General features: G+C 47.8%; 2 protein-coding genes across 2 annotated transcripts in view; one reads left to right on the top strand and one right to left on the bottom strand.

Moving 5' to 3' along the window:
- The window catches only part of LOC144671554 (histone-lysine N-methyltransferase PRDM7-like), a 177,965-nt gene that overhangs the window by 62,281 nt on the left and 96,600 nt on the right, over positions 1-19,084 (top strand). The gene's annotated exons all lie outside the window — the stretch shown is intronic.
- LOC144671581 (adenosine receptor A2a-like) lies at positions 1,078-3,746 on the bottom strand. The gene is made up of 2 exons (XM_078533537.1): positions 3,384-3,746; positions 1,078-2,151 (listed from the first exon to the last, which is right to left on the bottom strand). Exon 2 carries the CDS (start codon positions 1,954-1,956, stop codon positions 1,321-1,323), a length of 636 nt encoding a protein of 211 aa, XP_078389663.1. The 5' UTR covers positions 1,957-2,151; positions 3,384-3,746; the 3' UTR covers positions 1,078-1,320.

Below are 19,084 nucleotides of genomic sequence, written 5' to 3' on the forward strand. Positions count from 1 at the left end.
ATTGACATGCTGCTTACCCATCACCCCTGCACTCAGTGACTCTCGGTCCAGCACTTGTAATATTCTCATACTTGTAATCAAACCCCTCCAGAGCCTCGCTCCCTCCCTATCTCTGTAAATTCCTCCAGTCCTTACAACCTTCCCTATCTCTGTAACCTCCTCCAGCCCCTACGACCCTCCCTATCATTGTAACCTTCTCCAGCACCTACAACCCTCCTTATCTCTGTAACCTCCTCCAGCCCCTAAATTCTCCCCATCTCTGTAACCTCCTCCAGCCCCTACAACCCTCCCTATCTCTGTAACCTCCTCCAGCCCCTATAACCCTCCCTCTCTCTGTAATGTCCTCCAGCCCCTACAACCCTCCCTCTGTCTGTAATGTCCTCCAGCCCCTACATCCCTCCCTATCTCTGTAACCTCCTCCAGCCCCTATAACCCTCCCTCTCTCTGTAATGTCCTCCAGCCCCTACAACCCTCCCTCTTTCTGTAATGTCCTCTAGCCCCTACATCCCTCCCTATCTCTGTAACCTCCTCCAGCCCCTACAACTCTCCCTATCTCTGTAACCTCCTCCAGCCCCTACAACCCTCCCTATCTCTGTAACCTCCTCCAGCCCCTACAACCCTCCCTATCTCTGTAACCTCCTCCAGCCCCTACAACCCTCCCTATCTCTGTAACCTCCTCCAGCCCCTACAACCCTCCCTATCTTTGTAACCTCCTCCAGCCCCTACAACCCACCCTATCTCTGTAACCTCCTCCAGCCCCTACAACCCTCCATCTCTCTGTAACCTCTTCCAGCCCCTACAACCCTCCCTATCTCTGTAACCTCCTCCAGCACCTACAACCCTCCCTATCTCTGTAGCTTCCTCCAGCCCCTACAACCCTCCCTATCTCTGTAACCTCCTCCAGCCCCTACAACCCTCCCTATCTCTGTAACCTCCTCCAACCCCTACAACCCTCCCTATCTCTGTATCCTCCAGCCCCTACAAGCATCAGCGATCTCTGCGCTCCTCCACCAAATCTGCCCTCCTGCCCACCATCGCCCCCCCAAACCCCCCTCCCTAATTTTCAATGCTCCACCGTTGGAAGGTGTGAGGCCATGGAGCAACTTGGGAGCAAGGGCAACAATCATTGCTGGACTGAGAGCCATTGTGGGCGAGTAAGCAATGGAGGTGGGGGGGGGGATGGGTCAACAAGAGTTAGTAGACGGGCAATAAAGTTTTGGATGAGCTCAAGTTTATGGAGGGAGGCAGACGAAGCGACCACCATATCAAGCCACCCGCACCAACGTTCGTCAGCCACAACGTCTTAACGCATTTTGACTGCTAGGGGCTTGTCACGTGAAATGCAGGGCCGACCTTTGACCTGGAGATGCAAGACTTGTACTTGGTGGCACACAGCACATGGCGGACAAAGACTGCCTTCAGTGCAGACCCGAAATCCTTCTTCCTCAGGGCGTAAACCATCGGATTGATGAGTGAGTTCAGGTGCGAGAGGATCACCACCAGGTTCGCCAGCCAGGGGGGCAGGCTGCAGGCGGGGCAGAAGTACGTCAGGCTGTTCACCACGTTGAGGGGCAGCCAGCAGAGGCAGAAGAGGCCCACCATCAGGAAGAGGGTCTTGGCGGTCTGGATCTCACTGCGCTTGGCTGACCTGAACTGCTGGTTGTTGAAGTACCTGTGGATGATCCGGAAGGAGTCGGTGTAAATCCCGAGCATGGCCGAGAGGGGCACGAGCGTGCAACAGAAAAACATGAAGTACACCATGTAGTTGAAGGAAATGACCCCGCGGAACGAACACGGGCCGATGGTCATCCAGCTGTGATTGGCTGGTCTCGCGTCCTCGAAGGGTTGTGGGAAGAAGCCCAAGAGGGAGATCCTATCCCTCAGGATGGACCTCTCGGCAAGAAACGTGAAGTTGGGCGCCGAGGTGACAAACGTGTCCAAGCTGTTCCATCCCATCGCCGGGGTGAAGCCTACAATCAGGGCCAAGATCCAGCAGAGGGAGATCGCCACGGTGACACGCTTCTTGGTGACCAGGATGCTGTACCTGGGAAAGAGGTGAAAAAGAAATTGGTGCAAAGCCTGTTAGATGCTGGGGACATTGGAACGCTTCCTACTTGCATCCTTCAGTGCAGCTGCAGCATTCACTGTTCCCTTCAAAAAACAATAAAGACTTGAGTCTATCCAGCACCTTTCATCACCTCCGGATGCTTCACAGCCAATGAAATGCAGTGACTTGAGCGGCTTCAACAGTGCAGCACTCCCTCAGTGCTGACCCTCCGACAGTGCAGCACTCCCTCAGTGCTGACCCTCCGACAGTGCAGCACTCCCTCAGTACTGACCCTCCGACAGTGCAGCGCTCCCTCAGTACTGACCCTCGGACAGTGCAGCGCTCCCTCAGTGCTGACCCTCCGACAGTGCAGCACTCCCTCATTACTGACCCTCCGACAGTGCAGTGCTCCCTCAGTGCTGACCCTCTGACAGTGCAGCGCTCCCTCAATGCTGACCCTCTGACAGTGCAGCGCTCCCTCAGTGCTGACCCTCCGACAGTGCAGCGCTCCCTCAGTACTGACCCTCGGACAGTGCAGCACTCCCTCAGTGCTGACCCTCCGACAGTGCAGCACTCCCTCATTACTGACCCTCCGACAGTGCAGTGCTCCCTCAGTGCTGACCCTCTGACAGTGCAGCGCTCCCTCAATGCTGACCCTCTGACAGTGCAGCGCTCCCTCAGTGCTGACCCTCCGACAATGCAGCACTCCCTCAGTACTGACCCTCCAAAATGGCTGATCCCTTATCCTGAGACTCTGATCCCCTAGTTCTTGCTGAGCAATGGAAATTGGGGAATGCACAAGAAGAGCTCAGATACCTCAGAGGGTTGTAGGGGCTGGAGGAGGTTACAGAGATAGGGAGGGTTATAGGGGCTGGAGGAGGTTACAGAGATAGGGTGGGTTGTAGGGGCTGGAGGAGGTTACAGAGATAGGGAGTGTTGTAGGAGCTGGAGGAGGTTACAGAGATAGGGAGGGTTGTAGGGGCTGGAGGAGGTTACAGAGATAGGGAGGGTTGTAGGGGGTTACAGAGATAGGGAGGGTTGTAGGGGCTGGAGGAGGTTACAGAGATAGGGAGGGTTGTAGGGGCTGGAGGAGGTTACAGAGATAGGGAGGGAACGAGGAGGGGTTTGAAAACAAAGGTAAGAAGTTTAAAAGCATGGGAGCTCAGTGAGCAACACGGGGTGATGGGTGAACGAGGCTTGTGTGGTGGGTTTCGGGCGCAGGAAGGAGAGTTTTGGACGAGCTGAAGTTTACGGGGAGTGGAGGTGGACTGAGGCAGCGTCAGGATAGTGGAGCCTGGTCAAGTCGACGGAAGATCAAAGGGTGGCAAGGTTTTACCTGCTCGGCTGTCGGATTTTGAGGTGGGTGTTGACTGCGATGGCCAGCAGCACGAAGACGGAGAACTGCGTGGTGATGAGTGGGAAACAAGCCAGGAGCAGGCAGCCGTAGAAGCTGACCGTGAGATCCAAGCTGAGCAAGATGGAGCATGGGACAGCCAGGGCCCCGACGCTTAGATCGGCCAAGGCAAGGCAGGCGATCAGGTAGTTGGTCAGTGTCCTCAGCTCTCGGTGCAAGTACACAGTGGCACAGACCAGCAGGTTTATACTAATGACACCCACAGCTAGGGCAACCTCCAGGGCAATGAAGATGTTATCCACCCCCATCTAATCAGTCAACCTTTTCCGTCCCTGGGTCACTGTTTCCAACACTGGTCCTTTTCTCCCAAGGGTGCTGGTTAGGAAGGCTCTGTGCTTGCTACAGCCTTGGTGTCTCTTGACAAACTATATGGAAAAGTAACAGGAGGTTGGTACATCAGTACACTGACATGCTGATAACCAGACAGGTACACCGAAAAGAACAGGGGGTTTTTCACAGGAGCTGATAATCCTGAAGGTCGTTTTTCGTGACCCCCCCCCACCCCCTCCTCACCCTTTGCAGGGAAGGGGTGAAGGAGACAAGAGTGCAACTCATTGGCAAAGCACCGCGTTCCCTTCCCTAAGCGCGAGTTTACATTTATCAATTGAGATTTCAGGCACAACTCCGCCTTGGTTTTGAGTGGTAGCGCTCCGCAAGGGATCAGCGGAATCAATCGTGCATGTGCATCAAGGAAGCACTCCAGAGCCTGTCCACCGGATGACACCGCCCATGACGGCAAACATTAGCAACTGTCAGCGTGCAAAAAAAGAAAATCACTGACTCGCACAGATAACTCACGGTTTACCACCTGTTTGTCAGGCTCTGAGGTGGGTAAAGGCTGTTGCTAAGAGGCTGCGAATCGAGGCCAGGACAAGCCGTGGACTTTGAAAAGTGCGTCTGAGATCTATCAATGATAGTCAATGTCTCCCATCACAGCACTCTCATGCGCTTCAGGTTACCTCTCTGCAGACAAACCGCTCCCAACCCACTGCATTGCTGGAGACGCAGTTGCAAATTTGCTTCTCTTTCTGTTGCTTAGGTATTCTGTACTTGGGGGCCATTTGCAAATCGCAAGGAATATCATCACCTCAGTGTCAATGTTAAAGATAATCACACTAAACTATCCCATCAAACACTCCCAGGGCAGGTACAGCACGGGGTTAGATACAGAGTAAAGCTCCCTCTACACTGTCCCCATCAAACACTCCCAGGACAGGTACAGCACGGGGTTAGATACAGAGTAAAGCTCCCTCTACACTGTCTCCATCAAACACTCCCAGGACAGGCACAACACAGGGTTAGATACAGAGTAAAACTCCCTCTACACTGTCCCCATCAAACACTCCCAGGACAGGTACAGCACAGGGTTAGATACAAAGTAAAGCTCCCTCTACACCGTCCCCATCAGACACTCCCAGGACAGGTACAACACGGGGTTAGATACAGAGTAAATCTCCCTCTACACTGCACCCATCAAACACTCCCAGGGCAGGTACAGCACGGGGTTAGAATAAAGCTCCCTCTACACTGTCCCCATCAAACACTCCTAGGGCAGGTACAGTATGGGGTTAGGTACAGAGTAAAGCTCCCTCAACACTCTCCCCATTGAACACTCCCAGGACAGGTACAGCACGGGGTTAAATACAGAGTAAAATTCTCTCTACACTGTCCCAATCACTCACAGGACAGGTACAGCATGAGGTTAGGTACAGAGTAAAGCAGGTACAGATCCAATTCTCTTCTGAATGTCTCAATTGAATCTGCCTCCCGTACACTTCCAGGCAGTGCATTGCAGATCCTAACCACTCGTTGATTAAAAATATTGTTCATTTTGTTTTCCTGGGATGTGGGCAAAGCTACCATTTATTCCCTACTGTAATTGTCTTTTTGACAGTAATAGTGAGCTATCTTCTTGGACTGCTGCAGTGCATCTGATGTAGGTATATCCACAGTGCTGTCGCTGTTGCCTCTTTTGCTTATTACCTTGAATCGCTCTCCTTTAGTTCTTGATCCTTCTGCCAATGGGGACCGTTTCTCCCTAATCCGTCCAGAACCCTCATGATTTTGAACACTTCTATCAAATCTCCTCTCAGCCGTCTCTTCTCCAAGGACAACAGCCCCAGCTTTGCCAATCTATCTATGTAACTGAAGTTCCGTATCCCTGGAAGCATTCTTGTGAATCTTTTCTGCACGCTCTCTAATGTGTTCACATCTTTCCTAAGTTGTGGTACCCAGCACCGGCACCCGTAACTTGCTTTCTTTTACAGGATCTCATGTGCTTTATTAACCACTTTCTGAATTTGTGCACACATTTATATACCCTAAATGCAACAAAGCAGCAAATCTTTGGATTATCATTCGGGCAATCCAGCACTGAGATACCATGCAAAGCAAAAAACTTCAAGTTCATTTCCCAGTTTGCCTTCTGTTTTCTTTGAGAGGGCTGTTGGATCCTGGGCTTTATACACAGGAGCTTAGGAAAAAAGCAAGGAGATTATGATAAATCTGGTTTGGCTTCAACTGGTGTCCCAGTCTGGGCACCACACTTTAGAAGCAACGTGAAGGCATCAGAGAGGATGCAGAAAAGATTCACAAGAACGGTTCCAGATGTGAGGAACTTCAGTTGTGTGGATCGATTGGAGAAGCTGGGGCTGTTGTCCTTGGAGAAGAGAAGGTCGAGAGGAGATTTGATAAAGGCGTTCAAAATCATGAGGGGTCTGGACTGGGTAGAGAGGGAGAAGCTGTCCCTATTGGTGGAAGGATCGTGAACCAGAGGACACCAATTTACGGCGATTGGCAAAAGAAGCAACGGCGACATGAGGAGAAACCTTTTTCACACGGTGAGTGGGTTAGGATCTGGAATGCGCTGCCGGAGAGTGTGGGGGAGGCAGGGTCAATTGAGGCTTTCAAAAGAAAATTGGATAATCACCTGAAGAAGAAACAAATTGCAGGGCCACGGGGAAAAGGCGGGGCAGTGGGGGTAGCTGAGTTGCTCTTGCAGGGAGCTAGCACAGGCTCGATGGGCTGAATGATCCAGGATTCCATGTGAGATCACACAGGGTGCATTACCGCATTCAGCCTGTAGGTGGAGGACTGTACCACTCCTGCAGGTGGAGGGAGGGGGGGAACCTCAACCTGTAACGCGTCTAGATGCAAATAGGATGGTGGCTGAGTGGGCTGGATACTAAATCAGGGATTACAATTATTGATCAAATCAAATGGAAGCTCTGCCGTGAAACCTGAGTCCATCCTATCCTGGTTATTTCCAAAACCCCATTCTGCACCTACCCCCATACTTTGGTGCAGCGATGGTTGATCCCACAGGTGCGCAGGCGGGGCTGGAAATGTAGGGGGCGCGGCCTGTGGGGAGCACGTGCGCGGTAGGGGTGGGAAAGTGAGGCGGCAGAGGAGTGAGCGTGGACGGTAGTGAGCACGTGCGCGGCGGAGATAGTTGGTGGGAGGGAGGGGGCGTGGTCAAGTCGGGAGCGCCTGCGTCCTGTGTGGTGGATTGGTGGGGGGGGTGGAGAGCGGATTTGAGGGGAGGCGGCGTGGTCGTTTGACGGAGCCCGCGCAGCGGAGCGAGGAAGGGGCGTGGTCGGGTCCGGGCGCCTGCGCAGGGATGGTGCTCGATACGGGGGGGGGGGGCGACAGAATAGTGGTCGGTTTCAAGCGCATGCGCAGCGGGTTGGGGTGCGAAGACCAAAAGATGGGGCGGTCGACTGTCGAGCGCCTGCGTACTGCGGGTGTTACTCGAAGAGAAATGGGCGCGGTCGGTTGGTAGCGCCTGCGCAGCGGGCCGTGGAGTGGTCGAGGAGGGGGGCGTGGTCGGTTGAGAGCGCGTGCCAGCTGGGGAGCGGCGGCGAGGAGGGCGGGGCGGGGCACTACGGCGCCTGCGCAGTGGGGCGCAGGTCGAAGGAGGCGCTCGAGCGCCCATTTTGGCGCGCTTTTCCGTTTTGTTTTGCAACAGCCGCTTTATTGTTGTGTCAATTTCAGGGCTGGGGAGGGAACCAAAACCTGTCCATACCTCTCATAATATCCATAACCCCGGCAAAACCTGAGGAGAACCCACCCTCATTTAGGTAAACAAAGCCATTTATTATCATAGATGCCTTAATTCTTGGATTTTAACATATCTTAAAAGGAGCTGGTATTTACTGGTCACCAAAAAGAATTGGGGAGGCAGGTCTTGCTCTCAGTGAGAAATTCATCTCAAGTAGTATCTCAGGTGAATCAATGGTCCTGTGCAAAAAATTGTTGAAATTTGTATATATATAGATATTTAGTATTTTCAGGCAGTTGTGGCTGTGTATGTTTTAAAAATGGTTTGTTGTAATGGCACTAGGTAAAGTTCCTAACATTTTTTGGTGGCCAATTTAAAAAGAAAATTGTCACCAACTCTAGCATTTCAGAGACACAAACACTCTTAAAATTGCAACAGAATGAAGTTTTTACAAGGGGGTGTTGAAAGACACGCCAAATATTCATGACTGGGCCAGATGTTTCAATAATTACCTTTTAAAAAGTGTTTTATAATAATTTGATAGTTACCGGAAAATAACCTTTTTTTTAAAGAAAATAGCTTGGTTACCTCAAAACTCATTATAGTGATTTTTTTCATAACAAATAAAAACAGAAAATGCTGGAAAAACTCAGCAGGTCTGACAGCACCTGGGGAGAGAGAAACTGAGTGGAAAATGACTTCATTGTGATTTTTCAATCTGGTTACAGGATAGCATTAAATAATTTTATAAATTTTGTATTTCTATTTTCTGTTTGATGTAAATTTTATATGGCCTTTGTATATATGCGAGTAAAGACCAGACAAAATAATTTGTACTGATTTTTGGATGTTGATTTTTTTTATTCATTCACGGGATGTGGGCTTCGCTGGCTGGGCCAGCTTTTATTGCCCATCCCTAGTTGCCCCTTGAGAAGGTGGTGGTGAGCTGCCTTCTTGCACCGCTGCAGTCCATGTGGTGTAGGTACACCCACAGTGCTGTTAGGGAGGGAGTTCCAGGATTTTGACCCAGCGGCAGTGAAGGAACGGCCGATATATTTCCAAGTCAAGATGGTGAGTGACTTGGAGGGGAATTTCCAGGTGGTGCTGTTCCCATTTATCTGCTGTCCTTGTCCTTCTAGATGGTAGTGGTCATGGGTTTGGAAGGTGCTGTCTAAGGAGCCTTGGTGAATTCCTGCAGTGCATCTTGTAGATGGTACACACACTGCTGCAACTGTGCGTCGGTGGTGGAGGGAGTGAATGTTTGTGGATGGGGTGCCAATCAAGCGGACTGCTTTGTCCTGGATGGTGTTGAGCTTCTTGAGTGTTGTGGGAGCTGCACTCATCCAGGCAAGTGGGGAGTATCCATCACACTCCTGACTTGTGCCTTGTAGATGGTGGACAGGCTTTGGGGAGTCAGGAGGTGAGTTACTCACCACACGATTCCTAGCCTCTGACCTGCTCTTGTAGCCAGAGTATTTATATAGCTATTCCAGTTCAGTTTCTGGTCAATGGTAACCCCCAGAGTGTTGATAGTGGGGGATTCAGTGATGGTAATGCTATTGAACATCAAAGGATGATGGTTGGATTCTCTCTTGTTGGAGATGGTCATTGCCTGACACTTGTGTGGTGTGAATGTCACTACCACTTGTCAACCCAAGCCTGGGTATTGTCCAGGTCTTGCTGCATTTGGACATGGACTGCTTCAGTATCTGAGGAGTCGCGAATGGTGCTATATATTGTGCAATCATCAGCGAACATCCCCATTTCTGACCTTATGACGGAAGGAAGGTCATTGGTGAAGCAGCTGAAGATGGTTGGGCCGAGGACACTACCCTGGGGAACTCCTGCAGTGATTTGTTGTGGTGTTGCATAAGGGAAGGAAATACAGATAATTGGTTTGGGCTGCACTGGCACCATTTGCAAATCGGATATTCTGTCCTTACTTCTATGAAATACTTAGATTTATTTTATTACTTATAGAAAATTAATAACTGGAGAGGTAGAATTGCCAGAAGCACTGAACTTTCTCTGCCGTAGAGGCTGAGGAGCTGGGAGGTTGCTATCACTGATGGGAGGATGTAATTACGAGGAGACACGTTTACATCGGCTGTTACCATTATAAATCTGGACATCGGAGTTTATAGTTGAATAAGTTTACAAGAAGTGCGCAACTTGTTTAGACATAGTATACATGGGCACAATATAAACAAGGGCTGCTATTCCCTTCAATATATATAGGGGTTGCTATTTCCTTCAATATACACATGGGTTGCTATTTCCTTCAATATGCACAGGGCCTGCAATTTGATATAATATGCACATGGGGTTTCTATATCTGTTAATATACACAGAGGCTGCTATTTGTGACAATGTATGCAGGGACTGCTTTTCATTATAGTACATATAGGGACTACTATTGCCTATAATATACACGGCTGTTATTCTGTACAATATGCATAAGGGCTACTATTCCCTTTAATATACACAGGGTCTGCTAACCCCTATAATAAACACAGGGGCTGTTATTCTCTACAATTTACACAGGAGCTACTATTCTTTCCAATTTACACAGGATCTGCTATTCCCTATAATATGTATAGAGGCTGCTGTTCTCTACAACATATACAGGGGCTGCTTTTCCTGATAATACAGACAGGGGCTGCTATTCTCTACAATTTACACAGGGGCTGCTATTCCCTATATTATATACAGGGTCTGCTTTTCCTTATAGTATAGATAGGGGCTGCTATTCTGTACAATATAATAGGAGCTGCTATTCATGATAATATATATAGGAGCTGCTGTTCTCTACAATATATACAGAGGCCACTTTTCCCTATAGTATATACAGCGACTGCTATTCTCTACAATATACACAAGGGCCGTTATCCTGTGCAATATACACAGGAACTGTCATTCTCTATATTATACCCAGTGGCTTTTATTCTCCACAATATATACAGGGTTTGCTATCCCCTAGAGTATACAGAGAGGCTGCTATTCCCTACAATATATGCAGAAATTATTACTTAGTAAGTCACACACTCAGGCTGCTTATACCTATATCATCTTCTAGCTATCTAATCTAACCCTGAATTTTGATATACTATCTGCCTCAAATATTAACCTGTGAAAAGAATTCCACTACCTCACAATGCTGGGAAGAGTGTCCTGCAGTCAGCATCATGGTGAAGCAGGCTGGGAAGAGTGTCCTGCAGATAGCATCGTGGTGAAGCAGTCTGGGAAGAGTGTCCTGCAGTCAGCATCGCGGTGAAGCAGTCTGGGAAGAGTGTCCTGCAGATAGCATCGTGGTGAAGCAGCCTGGGAAGAGTGTCCTGCAGTTAACATCGTGGTGAAGCAGCCTGGGAAGAATGTCCTGCAGTCAGCATCGTGGTGAAGCCGTCTGGGAAGAGTGCCCTGTAGTTTTTGTTGAAAATAAGAAGAGTGACATCACAAGACAGCGTGAGAGAGCAGTGGAGAGATCAGAACCAGCGTGAGTGCGGGAAGCTTCAAAATGTGATGTCAGCACACAGGTGAGAGCTGATTGGTGAGTAGTAGGTAAGCGTTTTTCTCCAGTTTAAAATAGATTAAGCTAGGGAAAGGTAAGAGTTCTAGTTATTTAAAGTACATAAATAACCTTTTTTTACTGTATTTAACTTAGAGTACGGGTTTTTTTCAGCTAGAGGCATGGTAGGGCAGCTCATTCCCGCGTTATGTACCGCCTGCAACATGTGGGAAGTCCTAGACGCTCCTTGTACTCTGACCGACCACATGTGCAGGAAGTGCCACCAGCTGCAGCTACTTGAGCTCTGGGTTTCAGAGTTTGAGCGGCAGCTGGAGACACTGAGGTGCATCCGCGAGGCTGAGTGTTTCGTGGATAACACGTTTTTAGACGTGGTCACCCCACAGCTTACGAAGTGCAGACAGAGAGGGATTGGGTGACCATCAGTCAGAAGAAAGGTGTCAGGCAGGTAATCAGGAAATCCCCAGGGTGCATCTCGCTTGAGAACCGTTTTTCTGTGTCAGAAAACAGTGAGAGTGATGGTTCCTCTAGAGAGTGCAGCCACGCTCATGGCACTGTGCGTGGCTCAACTGCACAGGGCGTGGGGGGGGGCAGGAAAAAGAGGGGAAGAGCAATAGTGGTAGGAGACTCGATAGGAAGGGGAACAGGCAGTCGTTTCTGCGGCCGTAGATGTGACTCCAGGATGGTATGTTGCCTCCCTGGTGCCAGGGTCAAGGATGTCACTGAATGGCTGCAGGGCATTCTAAAGGGGGAGGGCAAACATACAGAGATTGTGGTACATATCGGTACCAACAAAATAGGTAGAAATAGGGATGAGGCCCTGCAAGCAGAATTCAGGGAGCTAGGAAGCAGATTAAAAAACAGGACCTCAAAGGTAGTAATCTCTGGATTACTTCCGGTGCCACGCGCTAGTGAATATAGAAATGGGAGGTTATTCCAGATGAATGTGTAGCTGGAGAGATGGTGCAGGAGGGAGGGCTTTAGATTTCTGGGACATTGGGACCATTTCTGGGGGCAGTGGGACCTGTACAAGGCGGACGAGTTGCACCTGAACCGGAATGGGACCAACATCCTTGCGGGGAGGTTTGCTAGTGCTGTTGGGGAGGGTTTAAACTAAGTTGGCAGGGGGTTGGGATCCTGAGAGGAGGTTCAGCAGGGGGAGATGCACAGCCAAAATTAGGAGAGAGAAAGTGAGTCTGGAAGGCATAGAAATTATAGGCCAGTTAAGGCACAAGGGAGTTTGGCAAGATTGGATGGTATTTATTTTAATGCAAGGAGTCTGACGAATAAGGCAGATGAGTTGAGGGCACAAATTAACACACGAAAGTATGATGTCATTGCTGTCACAGAGACATGGTTGAGAGAGGGGCAGGATTGGCAGCTCAATATTCCAGGATATAGGGTCTTCAGGCAAGGCAGGGAAGGAGGCAAAAGAGGAGGGGGTATTGCAATATTGATCAAGGAATCAATTACAGCAGTAAGGAGGGGTGACATCTTAGGAGGCTCCTCAAATGAAGCCAAATGGGTAGAACTGAAAAACAAAAAAGGAGCAATCACATTGCTGGGAGTGTACTATAGACCCGCAAACAGTCAGAGAGAAATAGAAGAGCATTTTGCAGATAATAATCATAACTCTGTTAGATTCAAGGCTGTTATGGAAAAGGACAAGGATGGGCCAGAAATCAGAGTTCTAAATTGGGGGAAGGCTGATTTTAATAAGATCAGATATGATTTGGCCAGAGTGGACTAAGAGCAGCTACTTTTAGGTAAATCTGCGTCAGAGCAGTGGGACTCATTCAAGAAGGAAATAAGAAGAGTACAGGGTCAACATATTCCAGTAAAGATAAAGGGTGGGACCAACAAATCCACGGAACACTGGATGTCGAGGGATATACAGGATTGGAGAAAGAGAAAAGGGGAGGCTTATGGCAGCTACCAAGGGCTCAGAACAGCAGAAGCCCTAGAGGAGTAAAGAGTGTGTAGAGGGGAACTTAAAAAGGAAATTAGGAGAGCAAAAAGGGGGCATGAGAAAACATTGGCAGGTAAAATAATGGAAAATCCAAAGTTATTTTACAAGTACATTGAGAGTAAGAGGATAACTAGGGAAAGAGTAGGACCCATTGAGGAGCATAGTGGTAATTTGTGTGTGGAGCCAGAAGACGTAGGTAGGGTTCTAAATGAATACTTTGTGTCGGTGTTCGCAAGTGAAAGGGACGATGTGGGTATGGAAATCAGGCAGAAGGACTATGATATAATTAAAGAAATTAGCATAGAAAGGGAAGAGGTTCTAAATGGCCTGGCAGACTTAGAAGTAGATAAATCTCCAGGCCCAGATGAAATGTATCCCAGGCTGTTGAGTGACGCAAGGGAGGAGATAGCAATGGTGCTGGCAATAATTTTCAATAACTCTCTGGCCACAGGAGAGGTGCCAGAGGACTGGAGGACAGCCAATGCGGTACCGTTATTCAAGAAGGCAGGTAGGGATAAACCAGGGAACTACAGTCTAACCTCAGTGGTGGGGAAACGATTGGAAGCAATTGTGAGGGACAGAATTACTCTACACTTGGAGGCAGGGGTTAATCAAGGACAGTCAGCATGGTTTTGTTAAGGGGAGGTCACGTCTAACCAATTTGATTGTAGTTTTCAAAGAGGTGACCAGGTGTGTAGTTTAGGGCAATGCACTTGACGTAGTCTACTTGGACTTCAGCAAGTCTATTGATAAGGCCCTGCATAGGAGACTGATAACGATGGTAAGAGCCCATTGGATCCAGAATTGGCTGAGTGGCAGGAAGCAGAGGATGATGGTAGAGGGGTGTTTTTGTGACTGGATGCCTGTGTCCGGTGGGATTCCACAGGGATCGGTGTTGGGTCCTTGCTGTTTGTGGTATATATAAACGACTTAGTCTTGAATGCAGGAGGGCTGCTCAGTAAGTTCACGGATGACACGAAAATTGATGAGAGTAAATAATGAGGAGGATAGCCTTAGATTACAGGAGGATATAGATGGGCTGGTCAGTGGCAAATGGAATTTAATTTGGATAAGTGTGAGGTGATTTACTTGGGCAGGACAAACAAGGCACAGGAATACACGATGAATGGTAGGACCCTGGGAAGTACCGAGGGTCAGAGGGACCTTGGTATCCATGTCCAACAGTCCCTTAAGGTAGCAGAACAGGTGGTTAAGAAGGCATATGGGATACTTGCCTTTATTATCCGAGGCGTAGAATATAAGAGCAGGGAGCTTATGCTGGAACCGTATAAAACGCTGGTTAGGCCACAGCTAGAGTATTGCGTGCAGTTCTGGAATCCGCATTATAGGAAGGATGTGATTGCACTAGAGAGAGTGCAGAGGAGATTTACCAGGATGTTGCCTGGGCTGGAGAGTTTTAGTTATGAGGAGAGATTGGATAGACTGCAACCCTCCCTATCTCTGTAACCTCCTCCAGCCCCTACAACCCTCCCTATCTCTGTAACCTCCTCCAGCCCGTACAACCCTCCCTATCTCTGTAACCTCCTCCACCCCTACAATCCTCCCTATCTCTGTAACCTCCTCCAGTGCCTACAACCCTCCCTATCTCTGTAACATCCTCCACCCCTACAATCCTCCCTACCTCTGTAATCTCCTCCAGCCCTACAATCCTCCCTATCTCTGTAACCACCTCCACCCATACAACCCTCTCTACCTCTGTAACCTCCTCCACCCCTACAACCCTCCGAGATCTCTGTCCCCCTCCAATTCCGGCCTCTTGACCATCCCCTGATTCCCATCGCTCCACCATTGGCGGCCGTGCCTTCAGCTGCCTGGGGCCCTAAGCTCTGGAATTTCCTCCCTAAACCTCTCTGCTCCTCCTTTTCTCCCTCTCTCTCCTCTTTTAAGACGCTTGTTGAGACCTCCCTCTTTGACTGAGCTTTTGGTCACCAGTCTTCATATCTCCTTATGTGCCTTGGGGTCAAATTGAGTTTGATAATCACTCTAGTCAAGCACCATGGGATAGTTTACTCTGTGTCTTATTTGTTCTGTCAGGAATATAATGAAATACTTGTGATGCTGATAGAGATCTGTATTTTGTAGACAGTAAGCAGCATAAAAGCCATAACATAACAGTATCAGCTGTGGCTCAATTGGTAGTCCTCTTCAGAGTCAAGGTTGTCATTCCAGAGAATTGAACATAAAAATCAACACTGATGCTTCAGTGCAGTACTGAGGGAGTGCTGCACTGTTGGAGGGTCAGTACTGAGGGAGCGCTGCACTGTCGGAGGGTCAGTACTGGGGGAGCGCTGCACTGTCGGAGGGTCAGTACTGAGGGAGTGCAGCATTGTTGGAGGGTCAGTACTGGGGGAGTGCTGCACTGTTGGAGGGTTAGTACTGAGGGAGTGCTGCGCTGTCAGAGAGTCAGTACTGAGGGTGTGCAGCACTATCGGAGGGTCAGTACTGAGGGAGAGCTGCACTGTTGGAGGTGCTGTCAGTTGAATGGGACACTAACCCAAGGTTCCATCTGCTCTGTGAAGTGGACATAAAAACCCTATGGTCACCATTTGGAGGATGAACATTGAGGGGGAGTTCCCCCGGTGTCCTGGGGCCAATATTTATCTCTTGCCCAACATCAATAAATAAACAGATGATCTGGGTCATTATCACATTGCTGTTTGTGGGAGCTTGCAGTGCATAAATTGGTTGTCGTGTTTCCTACATTATAACAGGGAATGCACTTCATTGCTGTAAATCATTGGAGTGTTTTGAGGATGTGAAGGTGCTATATAAATGCATCTTTTCTGTTTGTTGTATTTACTGGGGTCCTTAAGGTGATCCTTTATTCCATCATAGGATTGCTTGTTACTTTCTGAACCACTTCAAGATTCACCTCTTTTCCATAATCCTCTCCTTTACAGAAGGAGGAGGCCATTCAGCCCATCGTGCCTGTGCCGGCGTTTTGAAAGATCTATCCAATTAGTCCCACTGCGCCCCTGCTCTTTTCCCCCGTAGTCCTGCAATTTTCCCATTCAAGTACTTATCCAATTCCTCTTTTGAAAGTTCCTAATGAATCTGCTTCCACCGCCCTTTCAGGCAGCGCCTTCCAGATCACAACAACTCGCTGTGTAAAAAAAATTCTCCTCATCTCCCCCTCTGGTTCTTTTCCCGATTCTCTTCAATCTGTGTCCCTCTGGTTACTGACCCTCCTGCCGCTGGAAACAGTTTCTCCTTATTTACTCTATGAAAATGGCTAATAATTTTGAACGCCTTGAATAAATTTCCCTTTAACCTTCTTTGTTGGAATTATTATATGCTTATGATATATATACAGACTCCTATCTTTGACCGTCAACCTTGAAAAAAAAACCATCGAGGCAAGGGGTCAATTGAAAACTCAAAACTAAGATGGATAGATTTTTGTTTAATGGGTTAGGGGACCAAGGCAGGTCTTTAAAAGTTAAGATGGAGATCAGCCATGATCCAGTTGAAAGGTGGGACAGGCTTGAGGGGCTGAATGGCCTCCTCCTCCTCCTGTCCCTCTGCTTTATGATTAATTTTGCTCTGGTTAGTGGTTCTGGAGCTAATGGGCTTGGACAATGGTTGCTAAGAATGAGCGCGTTGCGGTGTGCAGCCTTGTTCTGTAACACTCCTCTATTGTTTTATAGGTGGAAGGCAAATGGAAGCCAACAACCTAAGCAGCGCCCCTTACCCAGAATCCACTGCGAGTGGCGACGAATTGAGGATTATGGGTAACTTTGCCTCTCCCCTCCCTTCAGGTATGGCGTACCGGATGGTGACCACACGTTCCCCGACTTGTGCTCGCTGTCGCAATCACGGGATCACGGTGCTTCTGAAAGGCCACAAGAAGACATGTCAGTGGCAGACATGTCAGTGTGACAAATGCATCCTAATCCTGTGAGTAACTCGGACGGCCACTTAACGAAAAGAAAAAACACACCGGGATTCATTTCTGCAGCAATAGATTCAGAATAAAAAACATAAGTTATGTTAAACTTGTATAGAAGCTTGGTTAGCTCACGCTTGGAGCACTGTTGCACAGTCCTGGGATCCATAGGATGAAAATGATCGAGAGATTCACAATGTTGCTATCAGCACTGAGAGGTTGAAATTATACAGGAAAGGTTGAGCAAGCTGGGGCTCTTTTCTCTAGAAAAGAGAAGACTGGGGGGGCGACCTGAGAGACGTCTTTAAAATTATGCAAGGGTTTCGATAGGGTAAATGTAGAGAGAATATTAGAGGAGACCAGATCTAGTAAATCCTAATAAATCCAATCGGGAATTCGGGAGAAACTTCGTTACCCAGAGAGTGGTGAGAATGTAGAATCCACCACCACAGCGAGGTGAATAGCGTTGTAAAAGGGCCTGGCACATATCACTTTAATGCAGGACTGAGTACAGTACAGCCAGACAGTGGTGTAAGAAAGCACATGCCTCAGACCCAGGGGTCAGTGGGGTGTTGAGCAGAGACGTGTATAGACCTAAGCATGGAGATAGCTTCTAGCTTATACCCTTTACTGTACGTATGTGAATAATTCTAGTAGTTAATAAAGACTTACAGTTAACCTGCAGAAGACTTTAAGGCACACAGATCTGAAACTGTCACATTCACAACATGGTGGCAGCAATGGGATTAAAAACCCAGAACTTCGCTAAAATGCAGAAACAAATCAAAATTCTAGAAGACTGAGAAAAATTCAACAAAGCGTTCTGACCAAAAAAGATGCTCCCAAAGAAGCAGAGGAGCAGAGGAAAAAAATGTCTGAAAATACTCCAGAGAAAGGCCTGGAAGCTGAAGGCAGAGGTTTAAAATTCCTTATTGTAGCAGGAGACGCCAATGAATCTCCTTTGGAAGTCCATCTTCAGAGAGCAATAAAAAAGTAGAAGTAAAATCAGAAAATGTTCACTTCAAAGCTGAACTGGAAGATTTGAAATGCAAGATTCAAGCTGAGTGTATACCTTTGAAAACACACAATAAACTTAAGTCTTCAATGAACCAAACTGTTCGAGATCTGAACAAACAAATTTCTGAGATGTCACAAAGATACCAGGAGGAAATAATGACCCTCAATTCCACAGCTGGCAAATCAAAGGAGAAGTTGGGAAAACTCAACCAGATGTAAAGCCAGACACAACAACAGGCAGAAAAGGTACTCAAAGAAGTCGTGATCTTGAAAGACCCTTTGAAATACCAATATGTTCTGAAAAAATGCGAGGAGTGAAAAAAGACGTTGAACTTCAGAAAAAGCTGCATTGGAGCTATCAGCAGTGACAAAGCAATGCACTGAAACGTTGAGTGAGAGACATAAGCTGAACAAGAAAATAAGCAGTTGAAAGAACAGTTAGTTGTCCTTCAAGGTCAAATTCGAAAACAGTACATAACCCTTCAGCAACACGATACAATAAAAACTACCTTGTGCAACAGAATGACAGAACAGCAGAACAAACTCGATGAGACTCTTTTTTACAATAAAACTCAAAATGAAGTATCTGAGCAAATGAAGTAACTTTGCAATGAAAGGGGAAACTTTTTGAAGGACCTTTACACGCTACGAGGTACCCCCTAGGTCAGAGCTTGCTCCTTGGGAAAATTATGAAGTGAAAGAAAATGGGATTTAATGCCTCTCTGAAAGAACTGAAGTCTCAGGAATGTTTTATATTCCGGGAGGAAGCCAAGAGGTACAAGAAAGAGACTGCAGCGCTGAAGAAAATAGTTGCACAATTGGAAGGAACCTTGGAAAAACATTACATTTCGAAAGAGATATAGAAAAAGATAGAAATCAAGAACATAAAATGGCAAGCAAAGGTATTAGTTCTCAAAAGAGCGTGAGGTGCCTCAGAAACACTTGGCAGCAGTGCAAATACAGAATATGAGCTTGAAGGATAGCGCAGAGTATTATGACCCAGCCGATGGTAAAGGCTGAGTTGTTCAAATCCTAGAGGGAAACTTGAAACAACTGTCATAACCCTTTTTTTTGCTAGTTGTATGTTTCGAGATGCAGGCTTTGAATTCAGTTGTAATAAGACCACTGAGTCTTAAGAGGTTTTTATGAAGCTAAATTAAACATTTATTAACACAAGAAAGATTGTAAACACATACATACATCTACA

This window comes from Cetorhinus maximus, chromosome 33, assembly GCF_964194155.1.
Source record: "Cetorhinus maximus chromosome 33, sCetMax3.hap1.1, whole genome shotgun sequence".
Lineage (NCBI taxonomy): Eukaryota > Metazoa > Chordata > Chondrichthyes > Lamniformes > Cetorhinidae > Cetorhinus > Cetorhinus maximus.

Coding starts and splice junctions, on each gene's coding strand:
- LOC144671581 (XM_078533537.1), bottom strand. CDS start 1,956: ATGGGATGGAACAGCTTGGACACGTTTGTCACCTCGGCGCCCAACTTC.